Source organism: Brachyistius frenatus, unplaced genomic scaffold (assembly GCF_029030835.1).
Source record: "Brachyistius frenatus isolate BFR_SWC_R1_liver_20210118 unplaced genomic scaffold, ASM2903083v1 Contig_8, whole genome shotgun sequence".
Taxonomy (NCBI): domain Eukaryota; kingdom Metazoa; phylum Chordata; class Actinopteri; family Embiotocidae; genus Brachyistius; species Brachyistius frenatus.
The window spans coordinates 6,012,662-6,032,564 of NW_027210607.1; the positions used below are offsets into that span (position 1 = coordinate 6,012,662).

At 38.6% G+C, this 19,903-nt stretch overlaps 1 protein-coding gene across 1 annotated transcript; it reads right to left on the minus strand.

Annotated features, from left to right (window-relative positions):
- Positions 1 to 563: 563 nt before the first annotated feature.
- Positions 564 to 18,710, minus strand: eif2ak2 (eukaryotic translation initiation factor 2-alpha kinase 2). Its single transcript, XM_069689806.1, has 39 exons — positions 18,473 to 18,710; positions 17,761 to 17,887; positions 17,519 to 17,673; positions 17,309 to 17,432; positions 17,103 to 17,176; positions 16,812 to 16,961; positions 16,573 to 16,705; positions 15,201 to 15,268; positions 15,024 to 15,114; positions 14,438 to 14,469; positions 14,315 to 14,357; positions 14,149 to 14,228; positions 12,646 to 12,768; positions 12,388 to 12,516; positions 12,076 to 12,292; positions 11,846 to 11,989; positions 11,598 to 11,699; positions 10,321 to 10,383; positions 9,880 to 10,011; positions 8,662 to 8,698; positions 8,204 to 8,441; positions 7,244 to 7,382; positions 6,997 to 7,139; positions 6,787 to 6,910; positions 6,604 to 6,677; positions 6,386 to 6,529; positions 6,123 to 6,255; positions 5,851 to 5,912; positions 5,635 to 5,725; positions 5,137 to 5,201; positions 4,971 to 5,034; positions 4,269 to 4,303; positions 4,067 to 4,186; positions 3,824 to 3,949; positions 3,526 to 3,730; positions 2,857 to 3,000; positions 1,944 to 2,045; positions 1,588 to 1,650; positions 564 to 1,341 (listed from the first exon to the last, which is right to left on the minus strand). The coding sequence occupies exons 1-39, from the start codon at positions 18,577 to 18,579 to the stop codon at positions 1,204 to 1,206; spliced, it is 4,341 nt and encodes a 1,446-aa protein (XP_069545907.1). The 5' UTR covers positions 18,580 to 18,710; the 3' UTR covers positions 564 to 1,203.
- Positions 18,711 to 19,903: the final 1,193 nt, after the last annotated feature.

The following is a 19,903-nucleotide window of genomic DNA, read 5'->3' on the forward strand; positions in this document are numbered from 1 at the left end:
CTAACTCCTCTGATGCTGCATCATAAACACTGACATAAAGCATGATTCCTCAGCCTGTTATTTAGTCTTGTCCCAATCTAAACATTATTATTATGTTTTCCTCTTCGGTGTTTCTTCCAGTTCTTTACATTATATTGTATTGCATAAATATGTCTCCGTTTTGGCCTTATCACAGTTATATTGCCTCTCATGATGTTGCTTCTGATTATTTCCTTTTTTCCTGCTTTGGTGAATGAACTTCCTGTTCCAAGACCTCTTTTGGAAGTATATCTGCCATTTTATTCCCTTTAATTCCTCTGTGAGCTGGAACTTGGCATCATTAGCCAGCTAATACAGAGAACCATCACTGAGCATCCATCAACAATTTGGTCCAGTTTCTTTTTATTCTGTTTGTTACATTAGAACAACATGTTTATTCGTCTGGTTTACACACTGTACACAGCATAAACCCAACACACTATTTATGGCCCTTCTTCCATTGTTGGATGTATCTGATTCATATTGCAGTTAAAATGAAAATAGAAGTGCACATATTGTTTCTCTCCGGGGGGAAATCATTCCTGATATTGTCCCCGTATAGTTGGCTTTTTATCACTGGCATTCAACATGTAATTGTCGCGATATAAGCTGCGATGACATCTCATGATACTTTGTTTTATCTTACATTAAAAAAATATGTCTATTCATTATCAACTGCTCCCTCCTCTTTCTTCAACATCAGGGATGAAGCAACAATCTAAATAAAGAGATACACTTCCTGTATTATGCTAAATGTGCTCGGTTCCTCTTCACTTAGACTCTTATAATCTCAGTTGCATGCTGCAAGGTAAAAGCTATGAATAAATGACCAATATGCCCCATTTCCAACACAACACAGTCAGTAAAAAGCAAAGGCTGTAACATAACATCACTTAAACTACGTTTAGGCATTCTCAGTTCAGAATAAAATGTCCGGAGTTGAAATTACATGATTATTGAGAGCATTAGCTGCAGAGCAAAGTGAAGTCATGTAAAAATTACTTTTTAAAATCATGATAGAGTTTGATTTCATGTGTAATTCCCTATTCTCATGTGACAGTCCATTAAATACAGGGTTGTACTTTCCGATATAAGACTATATTAAACTCATGTCATTAAATCACAGTAATCAGAAGACAGAATCTTCTGCTTCTATGACTGTTCATGAGCTCTTTCTTGTGAAAATCAGACGGTTCGATTTTCCTGGCGCATTTGTTTTGATGCGATGAATGTCTGCGTGTACTTCTCCAGCTCTGCCTTCAGTGCACTTGCTCCATGTCGTTCTTTTGGATTCTCGCACAGCAATGACTTGATTATCAGGTACTGCGAAAAAACAAACAAATAAAACCACAACAAATCGATTCAAAATCTCTGCACAAACTATAAGAAATGCAACATTTGTTCAGATAATTGACCATTCAATGAAAATCTTTTTAAACTGACCAAATCGCTGTATATGAACCCCAATACTGCTCTTATGGAGACCGTCATGACAAAGTGCTATCCTGTGCAAAATATTGTTCCATGTTTCAATTAAATTAATTAGTATAGTAAGAATGTGGTAATTACCTCTCGGTGAAAAGTCTGTGAAAAGCTGTCGGGAAACTTCTGGCTTCTGATGCCGTTCCAAATCTGGTATTCATGCAGTGATAAAAGGACACAAAAACATGTTAGCTTGTCTGTAATAAACTAATCATCCAAACTACGCTCAGTGTAATATTACAAATAAATACAAAAAAGATTTAAGACGAGTTAAAAGATGTTCTGTCGTATCAAGAAATCAACATCTTGCGTCTCGTTACTACCTGCACTCTAATTTGTATAAAATAAACTTAGACCTACGTAATATGGTGTCATTGTCATGGCAAGTAATTTTCAGAAACTTTACTAGTAACACAGTGTTAACTTTTGTTTATGAAACTCACGTGTGCTCTTTCAGTGCCAGTAGAGAGTTTCCAAAGGAGCTCGAAGAATATCAACCCCAAAGCAAACATGTCCACTTCCTGGTTATAGGTCTTCTCACTCTTCTGTAATTAAAACAATTTTAAGTTTAAAAAAAAAAAGTAAAGTGCGTGTCCCTGCTTACATATGAGGTAAGATTTGTGAAATTTAAATCTACAGCCCGGAAAGCTGTAAACAATGCAACCACCACTGAAATGACGAGGTTAATGGAGAAGGGAAAAAAGTTAATAAGAGAATTTATGACCGGCAAAGCAGCAGAGGAGAGTGTTGGATACTGGACGGTTTCAGGAAACCTAGGAGAAGTGGTATGGTGGGCACATGTAGTAGTTGTACAAGGAGTAGTAAATAGAACGTTTAGCTGAGCTTGTAAAAATATAAAGAAATAGATGCACTTGACACAATAATAAAGAGGAATCTAATGCCATGCTGTGTGCCAAATGGGCCACTTCCCTCATTACATTCACATACAGTAGCCTTCTCTCACAAATGGCCGTTCTTCACTTACTGGAAAAAACCATAGCATCCGAATGCATCAGCCAGCATTTTGTGTCTTTGGTTTAAGGCATACAATGAACATACTGATGGCTTCTATTGAACAGCAGTATAGGAACTAAGTGAAAAATAAACACTTAGCAGTGTTCAGCAAAAGCAGCAGCTTCCTCAGACACCACTGCTAAAAAATACCTTTGGGACGGTGGTTCCCTCCCTTTACGCTACGTAGCCATTATGGCAACGTTTGAGGGTGAAAATGTCCATCTTTCACACTGTCTGTTTTGAGTCCATCTTCGTTGTACTTATAGAGCACTGCATGTTTCTATACTTATGCACTCAAAAATAGTGAGCTTTCTAACCCTAACACAGCGAAGAACGTCTCACTTGTTCAGGGGCCATGTAGGATTTGGTTCCTGTTCGTTTGGTTCTCTCCATCAGGTTTTGGTCATTGTCACAGGTCTCAGCAGTGACCAGACCGAAGTCCCCAATCTTTACTTCTTCATCATGTCCAAACATGATGTTGGCAGGCTAAACATTGGAAAGCAAAAGCGGCAATTAAAACAAATTAATGTCAAGCTCCAATAAGTGATCTGGTTAACTTAGTAGTTGTTGGAAAAAATGTGCAAGCCTTCTGCAGCAGCTGTTTTATTAGCTTTAAATCAATAAATGACCAAATAACAGGCTTAAGTTGTTACTATTTTAATTCATAAAGAATTAAATAAATTATCAGTGATCTCAGAGATTTGAATTAAAGATGGTAAAGTTGATCGTCCCGGCCATCCCTTTGTTGCCAGAGTGAAATATGTTGACAACTATTGTCATCAAAATCTGTCGGCTTTACTGAGGTTGCCACTTCCAACCTCAGTGAATTCAACCACTACTGCAACCACTAGTCATTGCTGTCCCCGCAGTAGTGGTTGAATTCACTGAGGTTGGAAGTGGCAACCTCAGTAAAGCCGACAGATTTTGATGACAATAGTTGTCAACATATTTCAGTGGCCAAACGCCGTAACACATAAACAAATGTATTACAAGTAACAGCCCAAGACTCACCTTAAGGTCTCTATGGATGAGGTTTTTGGAGTGAATGTACTCAACTCCACTGACTATTTGTTGAACAATGCGCAGACTTTCTCCTCTTCTCTTGGAGTCTTGAGGAGATTTCTCGTTCTCAACCTGGATCCAGTCTTTAAGGGTTTTGTCTTGACATAATTCCATCTTAATATAGAGGTACTCTTTAGATGAATCACTGTTAGATCTAAGACAAGAAAGAGAAAAGAAAATAGCAACATGGCACACCTTCATTTTTAGTAAATAAGTATACAACATTTTATGAGAGGACGAGACTTACTCAAAATCAGTGGAGCTGCTATCTGTCTGGTCGTCTTCGTATTCCAAATCCACCCAACAACTGTAGTACCTAATGATGTTTCTGTTTTGGAGGTCTGATAATACCGTCACCTCTCGCAGAGCTTTTCTGATCAAACAATGACATGGAAATTGTTGAAATAAACTATCAAGCTATCCTGTGATGAATCTGTTACTGAAATGTGAATGTGCTTGCAGACTAAATAGAACTATATACTTCACTTACTTATTATAGCTGACAATCTTTACAGCATGAAACTTGTCCAACAGTCGATCTCTTGCTTCATAGACACGACCAAAACCTCCTTTGCCAAGACGCTTTATGGAATCAAATTCCGATGTAAATCTGCAGACATTCACAAAACTGTTTAGGCATGTCGGTGAAATGCAGTGTATAGTACATGATTGTACAATTACATGCTTCATACCTTAATTGGGTTGATGTATTGTTTTTGACAGCATTCTAAGGGAATAAAATATAAGGATTTTAACAGTCGAACAGCCACAACTCAGTAAATGAGAATCATTCAAATGGGTTGTAGTCTGAAGCTCTTCTATGTTGCTACAGCTTCAGTCTTTGAAAGCAGCATCTCTCAATGAATGAGGTGCGATCACAAGGATCATTAGTGTTGGCTGTACAGCAACTTGAAGATCTCTATTTTTCTTCACTAGAAAAACTTATAAACTTTTATTATGTTACTATTGTTATACAGATTGTACAGGGATGAACCTTTATTTTAAAAGATCAGTGTGTAGGGTTTCAGGGATCGATTGGCAGAAATGTAAAATAATGTTAATTATTATGTTTTTATTAGTTTATAATCACTAAGAATTTGAGCTGCGTCTTTATTACCTAAGAAAAAACCTTTCATATCTACAGGAGCAGGTTCACATCCATGGAGCCTGACATGGTGCACGTTGCTTTCTACAGTAGCCCAGGACAGACAAACCAAACTATGCCTCTGCAGTACCTTTTGTATTTTTACATTAACTGAAGGGTTCTCCTTCATGCTTGGAAGCAGAAGGGTGAAGGAAGCTGGTTGCAACCTGCAACTTAAGATGCCACAAAATCCTGCACACTGCTCCTCTAAGTATCACATTTTTAGATAATTATATGAGAAATAACGAACCTGATCATTGGAGGAGTTTGATGAATCTGTTGCCATGCTCTGCGGTGATGACTCAAAAGACCGTCTTCGAGAAAACAATGAGAGACATTAGTGGCCTACAATGTTCATAGTAATACTTTACACTTTTAAACACTGGTTTAGTACTCGTGTCATTAAAGAGACCTACGATGACACTGATTTGGAGAAGTTGGTTGATGGATTATTTTCAGACTCGGTTGACCCGAGGGACACCTGAAACACACAAAAAAGTGTTTGGTTGCTACAATGTAAACAGTATGTTTCGATCTGACCAAATGATGTACCCTATTAGATTTCAGGCAATAATTCATGATTTAGTGGAACCATCAATATTTTTCATTAAAGTAAATCACAGACATGCTCCTGTCACCATTAGTGTGAGTCAGTATCATTACAGCCTTTTAGACACACTGGCTGCAGAGCAGAGAAGCTAAAGCACTGCCCGGCTTGAAAATATTATAATGATAGTTTTTCAAAATAAAAGCATTTTGTGGTGACTGTGCTCAGACACTTACACACGGGACTAACTGCAGACAGAAAGCCTGTCTGATCAACGCAGACACAAATTTACCTTTCTTTTGTCTTACAATGTGACTTACAGTCAGATTATTGCTTTATCGACTACAAATGTGTGCTTTTAACAGACCTGGGCCTGGGAAGAGTTTGATGAATCAGCAAATACTATTGAGTCACTTGTGCTGCTTGGCATGTTTTGTGATGATGCTGCATTGGAGTCCCTAGAAAAAGATAACAACAGAAATAAGTATCGCTTCCTCATTGCGAAGTAGTGATAATATTATTATAGAGTTATAATAATAAACTCTACAATCTGCTGTCCAGCTAATGTGAGTAAGTGCCTTACTGTGTAGTTGCTGACAATACAGATGGTGCACAATCTTCAGATTCTGTTGACTTGAAGGACACCTAAAGTGGACAGAAAAGGGTGTTTGGAATAATGTTACTCATAATTCCACCTCAGTGAAACTATTTCATAAAAAAAAAAGAAGCTGGTTTTGCGATTGGCTGCCACCACTATAAATCCACTATAACCTACTGTACAAAGATCTGAAACCAACCATGTAGTATTCTGCCAGTTTATATTTGATGCTAGAAAGGGAGCAGATCATTAACTACCTGACTGTCCCAGTCCGACTGTTCCTGAAGAGCAGACCAGGCCAGCTGGGCTGCATTTTGTTGGGCTTCCTTGATACTGTTTCCTTCACCCTCAGGGTATTCCTTGTTGTTGATTACTAATTTGTAGAAAAATCTGTGTTGTGAAAAAGTGGAAATGGTTTAGCTTATTATATTACCAGTCCCATATTTTTGAACATCAATCAAGAGTTAGCATAGCACGGCTGTATTGTGTATTCAGGTTGAAGAGGTTCAGTCATACTCACTTGAGGCTATGAGGTGGGCCACATCTCCTCTCTTCAATATATTTATGAGAACGATTTGTTTTCTGACAGTAATGGTTGACAAGTCCTTTGTAATTTGTTTCTTCAAAGCTGTGGTCTTTCACACTCAGGCTGCTTGTCTCATTACTGTTACAAACAACATTTTACACTGATGAAGATGCCAAAATTAAACAATTCATTGCCACTGTGATTTTACTCACCAGAAATCTACAACATTTTGGTTAATGTCCTCATTGTGTTGAGCGGACGCATCGTTGTAATTCTCATCATCAGTCTTAAAAATATAAAAGTACAATTTTAAGATGGTTGACACGGGATTGTGGCCTGTTGATTGTGTTTTAGGCCTATGATCAAGAAACAAACTGGTGTGTATCACTACTCACCTCTGTAGTTTTACTCCCATAGATCTCCTCATGCACCAGCTTGGCTGCATTCTCCTTAGCTTCCCTCTTTGTTTTCCCCGAGACTGCTGGATACTCTTTATCACCAACTTTGACGCTACAGAATCTGAAATCAAAATCTTTTATTTATTGCATTTTTCAATGGTGACAAAATCCAGTGGCTAATAATTAGGATGCAGTAAGGAGGCTTACGGGACGGCATTAATTGGTCCAGGCCTTGTTGTCTCCACATACGTTATTTCCACCCTATTCTTCTGACCATGTTGATTGAGCCAACATATGTAGTTGATACTCGCCTGGTGAACTGGTGCAGCAGAAGCTCCTGCATGTTCTGTCTGTTAAGATAATAACATATACATCAAGAAGGTGTGTGCCATGGATTGGTGTTTTATCTATCTCCTATATGCTTTAGTTAAGCAAAGAGGAACAATGATCTTACTGAGTCAGCTGAGTCTTGATGTTCACCTCCAATCAAGTAACTCAGGGCGTTTTTAGCTGCATTCTGCTTGGCATCCTTCTTGGACTTTCCCACACCTTGGGGATAATCATTACCACCCAGGACCACCCTCAGGGTGAATCTGTAGAGTCATTGTAAGAGTTTTGTTGCATGAGTCGACCTGAGAGGAACTAGTTGAGTAACAATAAATGACATGTATTTGTACACTACCATTTTCAGACTCTGGGAGGCAATATTTGAACTCATCATTTCTGCTGACTACTTTGAGGCTCCAGGAAATTCTAACACTTATACCTTGTTCAGCTGTGTTTGTATTTACAGGCTGAAACTGCAGAATGTTGTGTTCAATGTTTAACACTGAAAAACTTTTCTGCTTAACCAGGTAAAAGTGGAAAGTTTCTCTGAGCTCTCACCTAAAATCTGAGTTTAAGGCGTCAATATGATTTATGACTTTACCACTGGTTTCAAGGCCAATCCCGGTCCAGCGGGTACCTTACAACTTGAAGCATCTGTTTTTCTTTGAGTTCACTACATTTGTGCTTTTTAAAACAATGACCTCATCATAAAAAAAAGTATTAGATTCACAAATTAGGAATTTACAGAGCAAAGGGCAAATTTAGAGCTAGAGCAGGTTATTCCAGCCTTTTCCTCTGCTACAATCGGAAATATGAACATATCGCCATATTAGTTGTGTAAGTAGCCTGCGGAGTTGTGACAAGCCCTTTTGACTACGTGCGTCGTTTTGGTTCCATTTGTTTTTCTGATACCTCAGAAAAAAGATTTTCCTAAAATGTCCTTTCTGCGTGTACAACTGATAATGAAGCCCTACCTCACCCATCACATCCCACCCTATAAAAGAGCCCCTCGCCTCAAAGTGCTGCCAGACAGATTATTGTCCAAAAGCACATAAAACTGCAGGTACCAGAAATGTGTTAAACTCACGTTTTGTTATGGTCATCACCATCAGAGCCAAGATCCTCATAGTGCAGCTGAAGGCGATGTTTCTGTGCATACTCGTTTAGTTTGGCAACGTAGTTTCCAATATCCATCGTAAATAAAACGAGAGAAGACGGTGCGGAGCTCACAGTACTCCTCCCTCCATCGCTTTTCTGTTCCCAAAAATCGCGTACGTCCGTGATCTCCTCCGACTGCGTCGTCTTCAGTCTGGAAGTTTCGATTCCTACGTATCAAGTTGCTTAAAAGGTGGAATAATCGAAACTGAAACCGGCGGACAGCGTCGCCCCCTACGTGGCATGATCAGTAACTGTATTGCTGTTTTGTTGATCATCTCTGCAGAATGAATCCATGTGTCCAGCGGGGAGCCCAGAAGGTGTCAGGGTGGTGGGCAACATTTTCAGAAGACGTTCATGTGGGGTGCTTTCACAGCTGCTTCTCTGTACCGTAGTCGAGTGTGTTTGAGGCCAAAGTCTGATAAGTCTAAACTTGCACATCATACTTAGGCAAGGTATGAGTCAGAGAGGAAGTTTGGGAGGAGTAGATTTGACACCAAATGTGGAAACAAATAAGCTCCTCTCGAGAACTGTGTGACCTCATTCAGTGGATCTACCTGCTGAGTGTAGTTTTCATTAACAGGTTCTTTAAAAGCCACACCCAAGTCCATCTGCTAGAGCTAAACAATCCCCGATCACAAGAGGTGGAGGAGCAGCAGCGGGACCTGAAATAGTTCCTGTTGATATTCCTCAAAATTAGATTTTGTTCCCTTCCTGGCTCCTGACATTCCTTAAAACTGCATTTATTGAAGCGAGTCACTACTAGTAAACTTAGTAGGTAGATTTCACTGCTTTTCCTAAGAGCTTAAACCTGAATCTTATTCTGAGTCTCTGAAGTTTATCAATCATAAACTTCACTTCCAAAGGCAATTACAGACTAAGTTTTGTTTTATGGAAACTGTTTTGTAAAGTAAACAAGCAAAGGTTTGCTCGCATTGCTCTGAGGTAAAGTAATAACTAAGAAATACTTGTATATAAAGTCCTATATATCACAAAAGCTGAATCTTCACATCTGAACATGGTTGTCAATGCCATTTTCATTTACTACATGCATTTGGTAAAGATAATTTTTTTTGGATCAAGTACATAAACTGAGGGCTGATTAAATTCCCCTACAGACTCATCTGAATGTAAAGACAGAAAGTAGGCCATTAGTAAAGAACCATAAAGCACCCACTAAAATCCCCAAATTGTAAACAAAAGTACAACAGTGCGTAACGTATAGAAACTGTATGGACGATGATCTTTAAAACCCTTGTTTCCAATTTTTTTTATCTTCCAGTTCAGCCTTTCATTACAAAAAAAGTGTAGAAGCACATTTAAACATTTCATACAGCGCATGATTTCATGCCAGTTGACAGAACATGGTTATTTGTTAAAAATGAATAATGTAATTCATGTTCCATTCACTGATTCTAAAATACTTTCTGAGTCTTTTTCCTTTCAGTATAGTAACGGACATTACATAACCATGATAAATTATGTCATATCAGTGCATGAAAGCAGTAATTAAAAAAGACACTTCCTTTAGCATCCAAGCCCTCCATGTATTACGGAATATGAAGCTGCATTTACAGTCATGCCTGTACGAGTATTTCCTTGTCAGACACTCTGACTGTCATGCAGCATATTTTTAAGCATTGTAAGTGAACATTTTATCTCTTCCAAGTCCGTCTTTAGTTTACTTGCTTCTGGTCGGTCTTCTGGGTTCACACACAGCATTGACTTTATAATTTGGCCCTGCAACCAAAAAAAAACAGGAAAAAGAAGAGTTAATTGGATCTCAACAATAGTCATGACTGTTGGAAGTGTTTCCAGTTAACTGTATTTCCCTCCAGCTGACTTTCCCCCAAACCTTCACCTGTACTGCTTCACATTTGACACTTTTATGCACACATCAACACATTAAGTTTGATCTTTTGAGGCTTAACAGATGAATTGTTGTATCTCAGCCTGAAGTTCTGGCCTTTTGGAGAAAATTACATATGACTGTCACCCAGTGGAAATACTGCTTCATGTGTCAAGTAAATTGAAAGAATGTTGACGTACCTCTTGGTGAAAATGATGGTAAAATCTTTGAGGAAGTTTCTGGTTTCTGGCATCATCCCACATCTGTAATTAATGCAGTGCAAAAAGGGGAGAGGAGGAACATTTTATTGGTGTGATACAAAGTAAAAAGATGTCCAACAAACCTTTTGTAACATAACAGATCCTTTGACGAGCCCAAGGGTCCTGGTCTGATGCCTGCTGGCTCACTGTAATGACTGACTGGGAAACTTGACTCAAACGGAGTCACTGATAATGATATTAATAAAACCTGTGTTTTCCTACTATGATAAATCAAAAGGAAATATGCACATTTTGTTCTGTGCAGTGTTTCCATAAATAAACTTTACTTGAGCAAGCTGCCCAGGTAAATGGACAGCCGCCTGAGTATATTTGGTGATCTGGACAAGAGGACAACGCTCTCAGTGCGAGATCTGTGTCAAAGTTTGTGTGTCAGTGCAGCAGTATGAAAGCAGCCTGCAGACACACAGGACTGACTAAATATGAACATGGATTAACAATTCAAACTAACCATTAACGAGCTGATAGTTATTTCAGCCTGAAAAGGTCATAGTGTCATCTGAACTGTCAGTCAGAAACTCACAGTTTCAGTTTGACATCAGTCAGAGCAGCGGTGGATCATTAGTGATGAGGGAGCTGCAGGTAAACTGCTGTACAGTAAAAAATACTGTCAAAGAAAAAGTCCTGTTTAAAATAATGCTGCTGCAGTTTGCTACTCAAGAGTGGTCATTTATATACAGTACGTGCTGTGGTGTCTTTTTAGAGTATCATTAGAGTATTGAATCAATAAGTGGTACAAGTAAGAGCAGCTGTATCATAAAAATTATAACAATATCCATCCCGGTTCCTCACTTACGGGAAACTGAAGAAGCAATTAAAATTGTTTCAGGCAAAAAAAGTAATAAAAAAAAAAAAAATAGTTGAATCTTTTCACATCCTTATTTTATATCTGTATTTTTTGTACTAAATCATGAAGAGAAGTATTGATCAGAGTATCAACATGTATCAGTGCCAATAAACGGTATCAGTGTTGGTATACGCCCCGAGGTGTGCGCTGCTACCCACCACCAAAACTAAAATCTCAACCAATGGAAAACACTGCTGTGGTAATGTCAGGATCAAACATTTGATGTCTGTAATCAGATAAATGGTACTTTACCTGTTTTGGGAATAAATTCAAAGCAATTTATAATCAGTTAATATTGAGAAGAAATATAAAAAGTAGATATTATTTGGGATTTTGTCTTTGAAAAACTCACCGCTTTCCTTTCACTGTCAGTAGAGAGGTTCCAAAGGAGCTCAAAATATATCAGCCCCAAAGCAAATATGTCAACTTTTCGGTCGTAAGGACTCCTTCTCTTCTGTCATAGAACAAGATCACAGTATTAATAGAAGACACTTCAGCTGTACAGCAACACTAGTGGTTAAAATCTCCACAGGCCAGCTGTCATTTAACATTTAACTATACAGAAAAATCTAAAGTTAATGTCAGTATAGCTGATCTCACCTGCTCAGGAGCCATGTAAGATGGAGTTCCTTTGAACACAGTTCTCTCGATTGCATTCTCAGCATCGTCCTCAATCTCAGCTGTGACCAGACCAAAGTCTCCAATCTTCACATTTCCATCTCGCCCAAACATGATGTTGGCAGGCTAACCGTGGGAAAGAAAGAACGAAAGAAACATGTGGTTTCATGACTGATTTGATTTAATCAATGATTTTACCCACTTTGTCTCACCTTCAGGTCCCTGTGGATCAACTTCTTGGAGTGAATGTACTCTACTCCGCTGACTATTTGCTGCATGATGATCAGACTTCCTTCTCTTCTCTTGGAGTCTTGCAGAGATTTCCTCACGTTCTGGGTGTTCTTCTCGTCTATCCACACTCTCAGTGTTTTTGTGTCACATAACTCCATCTGAATATAGAGGTACTTTACAGATGAATCACTGGAAGACCTTGAACAGAAAGAACAGACCAATGCTGAAATAACCTTTGTGTTTAGAAAATAAGAAAATTGCACAATTGGTTTTAATAAGTGTATGGGACCTACTGCGAAGTGCTGCAGCTGTCGTCTATGCTCTCCGACTGGTATCCTGAATCCTCAATCCAACAGTAGTAGTATCGAACAATGTTACTGTGGTTGAGGTCTGACAACGCCTTCACCTCACGAAGAGCTTTTCTGATTCACAGAAGTACAACAAAAGGACTCAAGCTGATAAAACCATCAACTTATTTTACATAGCATGCGTCATTTCTTTTATAAACACACCATACATCGCTCAGAAAACTTATTTAATACTTGACTTACTCTCTGCAGCGAACAATCTTTATCGCATAATATTTCTCCAGCAGTTTTTGTTTTGCCTTGAAAACACGTCCAAAGGCTCCTTTACCGAGGCGCTCTATGGAGTCAAATTCTGATGTGAACCCCCTGAAATTCACACAAATATTGTTGAGGCAAAAATGATTTCCTTCCCATTTTTCATCAGGTATAAACCTGTCTATATACCTGTCTGTATAAACACAATAGATTTATTTCTAGTTTGTTCAAATCTGTGTTAGTGTCCGCTTCACCTTTGTCAAGTTCATATGTCCACCGGACCAGTGTGGCACATCGACATACTGAGTTAACAGCATGATTATTGCACGGGTGTAATGCAACACAATGCCATAGATGTCACAAGATTTGAGAGCGCAAGCAATCTGCATGATAACTTCAGGAATGTCCACCATGTACATGAATGTTCATTTCACTCCTGCGAGCTGTCTTTTATGTCGTTTCTGTAGTTTTGGCAGCACTTCCGACCGCCTCACAAGCACAAAGGCACAGGTGTGCATGCGACTTGGACACAATAAAAGACACGTCTAAAATGCAGTTTTATCTCTTATTTTTCTTTCCGAACTAGGCACAATTACACATATCTACAGATGTGCATTTTTTTCAGTCAGTATCTGGTGTGACCACCATTTTCCTCATACAGTGTTACACATCTTCTTCACGTAGAGTTGATCAGGTTTCTGATTGTGGCCGGTAGAGTGCTCCTCCACTCCTCTGTGTAAAGTTGCTGGATATTAGCAGGAATTGAAACATGCTGTCTTTTACGCGGTTGCAGAGCATCCCAAACAGGCTCAGTTGGTGACATGTCTGGTAACGATAATAAGCACTCAGATAAGCTTCACTGAGACTCTGTCTGATAGTTTGAGCTGGAATTCTTCATTCGTGCCAACCAACTGCTGCATCAGCTGTCTGTCTGGGTGGCTGGTCTCAGATTATCTTGCTGGTGAAGCCAACATATGTTCCTGGGCTGGCGTGGTCACACGTGGTCTGCCTTGGTTGCATGTACTGCCAAATTATCCAAATAGATGTTGGAGATAGTTTATGGTTGTGAAATGAACATTCAAATCACAGACAACTGCTCTGGTGGACATTCCTGCAGTCATAATGTTAGTTGCATGCTCTCTCAAAACTCGTGACAGCTGTGCCTTTGTGTTGTGTTATAAAACTGCACATTTCAGAGTGACCTTTTATTGTGACCATTCCAAGGCAGATCTGTGCAGTAATCATGCTGGTTAATCAGTATGTTGATGTGGCACAGCTGTCGGGTTGATGGATTATCTTGGCAAAGTTGAGGTGCTCACTAATATGAATTGAAACAAACCTTTTGTGGGCATAGAAGAAGTCTTAGACCTTTTACTTCAATTAATGAAAAATGGGAACAAAAACAAAAGGGTTGTATTTATATTTTTGTTCAGCGTATATGTGTAAACAAACAAGACGCATATTGTAATCTAATGTTTTAACTTTCCATACCTTGACATTACTAACTGGCTTGGTATTTTCTCACTCCGACATTTTCTTGTGTTCTTGCGTTTGAAATCGGGCATTAAATCCTAAATGAAAGTCATAATATAGAAGTTAAAATATTAAACAAGGACCACCAAGATAAACTATCATTATTAATATATTCTAACTTTACCTCTTTGCTGTTTTTGCGTACATTTGGGAATATTGCAGCAATTCTAACAAGAAAAATTATAATGAGAAATAATATCCATTAAATTATCATGTGGATTTACTGTAAATCTCAAAAGATGCTTACCTTATTTTAGGCCTCACATCAGGACTTTTAACCTTTTAATGGGAAGTGGAAAAACAAGAATTACATTTATGCATACAACCATTCAAAATCAATTGAAGGAGGAAAATGACCTCCTTTACTTTCCAGTAATCTGAGGAGCTCAAGGTGCAATGCAAAAAAAAAGTAACTTGATTAAGAGGTGTGCTGAAAACTAGACTAACTACCAAGAATTACCGATAAACTCGTAGAACCTGTTCACAGACGCATGAAATGCCAGGTGGAAACAGACGACTTAAACCTGGCCACTTGTGATCCGATCTCGCCAGAAGGCATGTTGATGCAAGGTGAAAACAGCCGCTTAGTCTTTTAACATTATTTCTTACTTGTTTATTCCACCAAATACGTGTGTAATATTCAGGAATTACCAATCTGATCACGTTTTATGTCATCTTCTGGCACTATAGTAATTAAGGCCACTTTAATCAAACTGATTTCACTTAAAAGGTAAATTAGAGCAACTACATTAAACTTCTACACAAGCCAGAGCATTTTAAACTGATGAACTATGGCAGTATTAGATACATAATGTTTATAGGAGATAACAGACCTGATCCTTGGTAGGGTGAGATGAATTAGTGAAAACAACCGAGTCCTTTGTAGTTGTGGTCACGCCTCCTGACTTTGCATGACCGGAGTCCCTTTGAGAGACACAATGACACACATTAGTGGAGTATTATCAACATTATACTTTACGGTCTGTTATACTGCTCAATCGGGGCCTCACAGAGTGCTTGGTGATGTGAACAGCTTGGCTGGCGAACCATCATCAGACAAAGCTGAATGAAGAGTTATCTGAAAACCAAAGGAAGAGGTTGGGCTGTGACAAACGGTGGTACCCATCGCAGTAACTGATGCTCTCTGACAGGGTGCAACATTACTTTAATGAGATTTTATGTTGGGTGAAACATCTGCCGCTGCCTCTGTATGACTGGATTAAGGAATTCCCCCTTTAAAAAGAGCAACGTTTTTTCAACCTGGTCTTTAATTTTGTAACTTTCTTACCACTATATGGTAACATGTTACTGGTAACAGTAGCAGTAGTAGACATATCTGAAGTCCTTCACATCTTTCAAACTTAATTTCTGTATCATTGCTATTAAAAGAAAATACATTTTTCATTCATCTATATAGAGATTATTGTCATGGACATTTTATGCCTTTACTTGAAAGCGGAAGTGCAGATTGAGGAAAAGCAATGACATTTAGCAAAGGTCCGGACGGGCAGGACCCCAACTGGAGACTGGCTGCTCACAAGGGCATATGTACCCATGTGACATGCATGCTAATAATGTGACTATCAGGTCGCCCTGCAAACACCTTTTTTTTTTTAACTCTTTTATACAAAGTGGGATGTAACGTCAGCTCTATGCAGAATAAAATGCAAAGGTTTGTTGTCATTTCAAAACCGGATCAGTAAAAAATGGTTGAAAGAATTGGTGGGAATGCCGAGTCACTTTGCGTCCGTTGGATTCGAAGGGTTAAAAGGTGATTTTGATATTTATTGCTTTTTTCTTAACCTATGTTTAAAATGTAAAATACAAGATGTAGTTTATGTAAATTTTGCCAAGTTTTTAATGTTAAAAACATATAATAAGTTGACTTATGGCTGCAATAAAAGACAAGCCGGGGTTCAGCCAATCTAACAACACCTTGTAAAAAGTACATTTTGGGTCACAGATTTTCAGAACAACAGGGAGAAAATATTGCTTTGAAATAATGACACAAAAGTTTGCCGCTTTACATGCAACTCTTCTCAGAACCAGCAAAGTAAAGGTCTGGCAGATAATACTGAAGAAACATCTGAAATGGCTCCAGCTCTAGTTACAAGGGATCTAAAGCATCCATGATAACCTTGGACATGGTAGAAGTGAGGAAGAGGATGGAGTCCCTAAATGAGACACTTAAGGAATTATGAAGCAGAATCACAAAGGCTGAATCACAAATCTCTGGATAATGGGGAAGCAAAAAAAGGCCCGATACAACATGATCTTTACAAGCAAAATACTGTCCAATGACAGAAAGAGGGACTCGCTCACTTAACAATCCACTAGATGGTAGACATATTAAACATCAAAACAACAGAAACTACGAAATACCTTGCTGTCCCAGTCCGACTGTTCCTGAAGAGCAGACCAGGTCAGCTGGGCTGCATTTTGTTTGGCTTCCTTGATACTCTTTCCTTCACCAACAGGGTATTCCTTGTTGTTGATTACTAATTTGTAGAAAAATCTGCATTAGGCAGAGAAGAAACAAGATTATGCTCTCATAACTACCAAGAGTTTCCATACGGTGTATTTAATGTCTATTCAGGTTACAGAGGTTCAGTCATTCTCACTCAGGGTTATGAGATGGGCCAGATCTCCTCTCTTCAATAAATGCATTAGAGCGGTTGGTTTTCTGACAGTAGTGGTTGACAAGTCCTATGAAATTTGACCCTTGAGCCAACATGTCTTCAGTCCTCACAGTCAAGTTCTTTGTCTGATCACTGCAACAACAAAGACAAAATATGTATGAAAGTAAACATTTAACAGCCAAACAGAGTGAAAACTTAACATTAGTTTACACATTTTTTTTTCAGTCATGAAGAATCTAAATTAAACAACGTTTTGCTAATGTTTGTGCTCACCAGATGTCTGTCATATTTTGATTCGATCCCACATTTTGTTTACTTGATGTGCCACTGTGTTTTTCATCACTAGTCTTGGAAAACAACAAAAAAAAGTGACATCATCAGTACAATTAATTACGAGCATTTCAATTTCTTCCTAGAATTTCTGATATCTTCTGGGTCTCCAGCTAAGTCAGGATAGACTGGTGTGTATCACTACTCACCTCTGTAGTTTTACTGCCATATAACTCATGATACACCAGCTTGGCTGCTTCCTCCTTAGCTTCCTTCCTTGTTTTCCCAGAGACAGCTGGATACTCTTTATCACCAACCACAAAGCTACAGCATCTAATATTACACAAACTTTATTTAATGTACTTTTGAATGTTGAATACACAACTGCAAATGAAAGTGGATACTGTGTGGAAACTTACGGAGTTGCACCATGTTTCCCCAGTCTGGTTGTCTCCACATGCCTTATCATCAACTTGTTCTTATGACCATATTCATTGAGCCAACATATAAAGTTGATATCAGTGATACCTGTCTGACGAGCTGGTGCAGTAGAAGCTTGGGCTGTATTTTCAGTCTGTTGAGAAAAACAACAAAAATAACAGTACATCAAATAAAATATCCACACATACAGTAAGTAAATAAAGTGGTGTAATACTCATACAGCATCAGCTGTTTCCTCCATCAAGCCTTCCCAGGCACTTTTGGCTGCGTTCTGTTTGGCCTCCTTCTTGTTCTTCCCCACCCCATCAGGGTAGACTTTCCCATTTAAGACAGCTCGTAGTGTAAACCTGCAGATTAATTGATAGGAATGATTTAACATGCAAGTTGTTGTGGTTCTATAACAAAGACGTGAATCTGCACACTTCATTAACATAGTGTTGGATCCCTAGAGAGACGAATGCAAGTACAAAGTCATGTATTTGATTACATGTGAATAATGCTGTGTGATACGTGTATTCCTGTTAATAGGTGTTAAAAGTAGTTCACATCAGGCCTTATTTTTTAACATCCTACTGATTTTTTTTCACCACAGAAACCAATACATAATATTTCAATTCAAAGTTGAAGGATACAATCTAACCTTAATGTTGCATGTCGTTGATTTGTGTAAACAAAAAAAACAAAAACATACTGAACGCAAATCAACATCATAGGGGGCAGTGAATGACCTAAAGTAACATGCAGGATCCACCTACTGTGGAGAAACGTGAGCAGTTTGGCAGATCATCGTCTGCAACTTCTAAATGTGGATGCTGCCATCCATGTGATGTGTTTTAACCCTCCCATTCAAAAAGACTGTCCCTCTACAGTCCCAAATGTCTTGACAGGTGAACATGACTTTGCAGGTCTCAGATCGGACCAGTTCAACTCACGTTTTAATGTGATCTGGACCAGCAGACCCGACGTCCTCATAGCTCAGCACCGAGCGGTTCCGCTGCGAGTACTCGTTCAGTTTAGCGACGTAGTTTTCCGTATCCATTTTAAATCATATAGCAGTCTTAGTACCTCTTCAAATGACATTAGAGAACAGGACAAAAAAACACACAATCAAACATCTTTTTACGTTTTCATTTGAATTCCACGTCCATGTCAGCGCAAGTTTCGTTTTCTCAGTAAACGTCACATGGTACATTCAAATGTTGTCTGGATTTTCTAGCACTGTTGTGTTTAATAAAGTCTTCACTATTAAAAAAATAAAAATCTGAAAAAGCCTTCTCAAACATAAACTAAGAAGAAGCTAACGCCATAGCTTGCCTGTATGGAAAACCATTTCCATTTCTATTTATGTTTTAACTAACGTGTGCTTTGAAGTTTTGTAACTTCCTTTAAATATATGCCGACCTGATACTCACTTTAACATAAACAGGTCCCACTCAGAGGAAGTCTTCCTGCCGCTCCCGCAGCGCCGGCTCATGGGAACTGTAGTTGTTAATGCCTAAATAATTGTTGAGGAGCTTTACTGTCCAGCAAGCAGTGGTAGAAGAGGTATTCATATCCGTACTTACATACCGATATAGTAATATAAAAAATATATACTCCATGACAAGCAAAAGTCCTGCATGAAAAAAAAAATCTTATTTAAGCAAAAGTACAGAAATATGAGCAGCAAAATGTAGCTGAGGTATCAAAGTAAAAATTCTGGTTTGGTCCCTCTGACTGATTTGATTATATATGACATCATCAGAAATAGTAATGGTGAAGCATCAGTGTGTCCGCAGCATGTTACTGCTGTAGCTGCTGCAGGTGGAGCTAGTTTGAATTTCTTTATATCCAGTTTTATATCCAGGGACAGCAGATAAATCTGATAGGTCATCAGATAATTACTGGGAAAGGAAAAAACAAAGTTCACTTTTCAGTGTTTGCACTGTTTCTCTGATCTTTACTTTTTGGTGAGATATCGGATCACTTCAACATCTATTGGAATGAAATCATGAGAGGCTCAGAGGGAAAACAATTCCCTCTGAGGTAAAGCTGAAATGTGTCCTCAACTGCACAGTGCTTGTAAGACGCCAGGGAAACAAAAAGGTTGGAAAACTTTGGTTTAATCGTTGATGATGTTTTGAATTTTAATAGCTTGTAAAATTTTCCTTTGTGTCAAATCTTCATTTTAAAGTAACTAAAGCAGTCAAATAATTGTAGTGGAGTATAAAGTCTAATATTTCCCACATGTGGTGGAGTTGAAGTATAAAGTAGCATCAGTGGAGAGTACAAGTACCTAAACATTGGACTTAAGTATAGTACTTGAGTAGATGTGCTCAGTTACTTTCAGCACTGCCAACAAGTTGCAGACGTCCTTTTATCTT

What these genes read in the sequence shown, in the direction of transcription:
- eif2ak2 (XM_069689806.1), bottom strand. Translation starts at nt 18,579, where the DNA reads ATGGATACGGAAAACTACGTCGCTAAACTGAACGAGTACTCGCAGCGG. An exon ending in AGTCGGACTGGGACAGCAAG is followed by an intron (nt 15,269 to 16,572) that starts GTATTTCGTAGT and finishes TTTGGTTTTCAG; the next exon opens with ATAACTCTTCATTCAGCTTT. An exon ending in CAAAATGTTGTAGATTTCTG is followed by an intron (nt 6,530 to 6,603) that starts GTGAGTAAAATC and finishes TGTTTGTAACAG; the next exon opens with TAATGAGACAAGCAGCCTGA.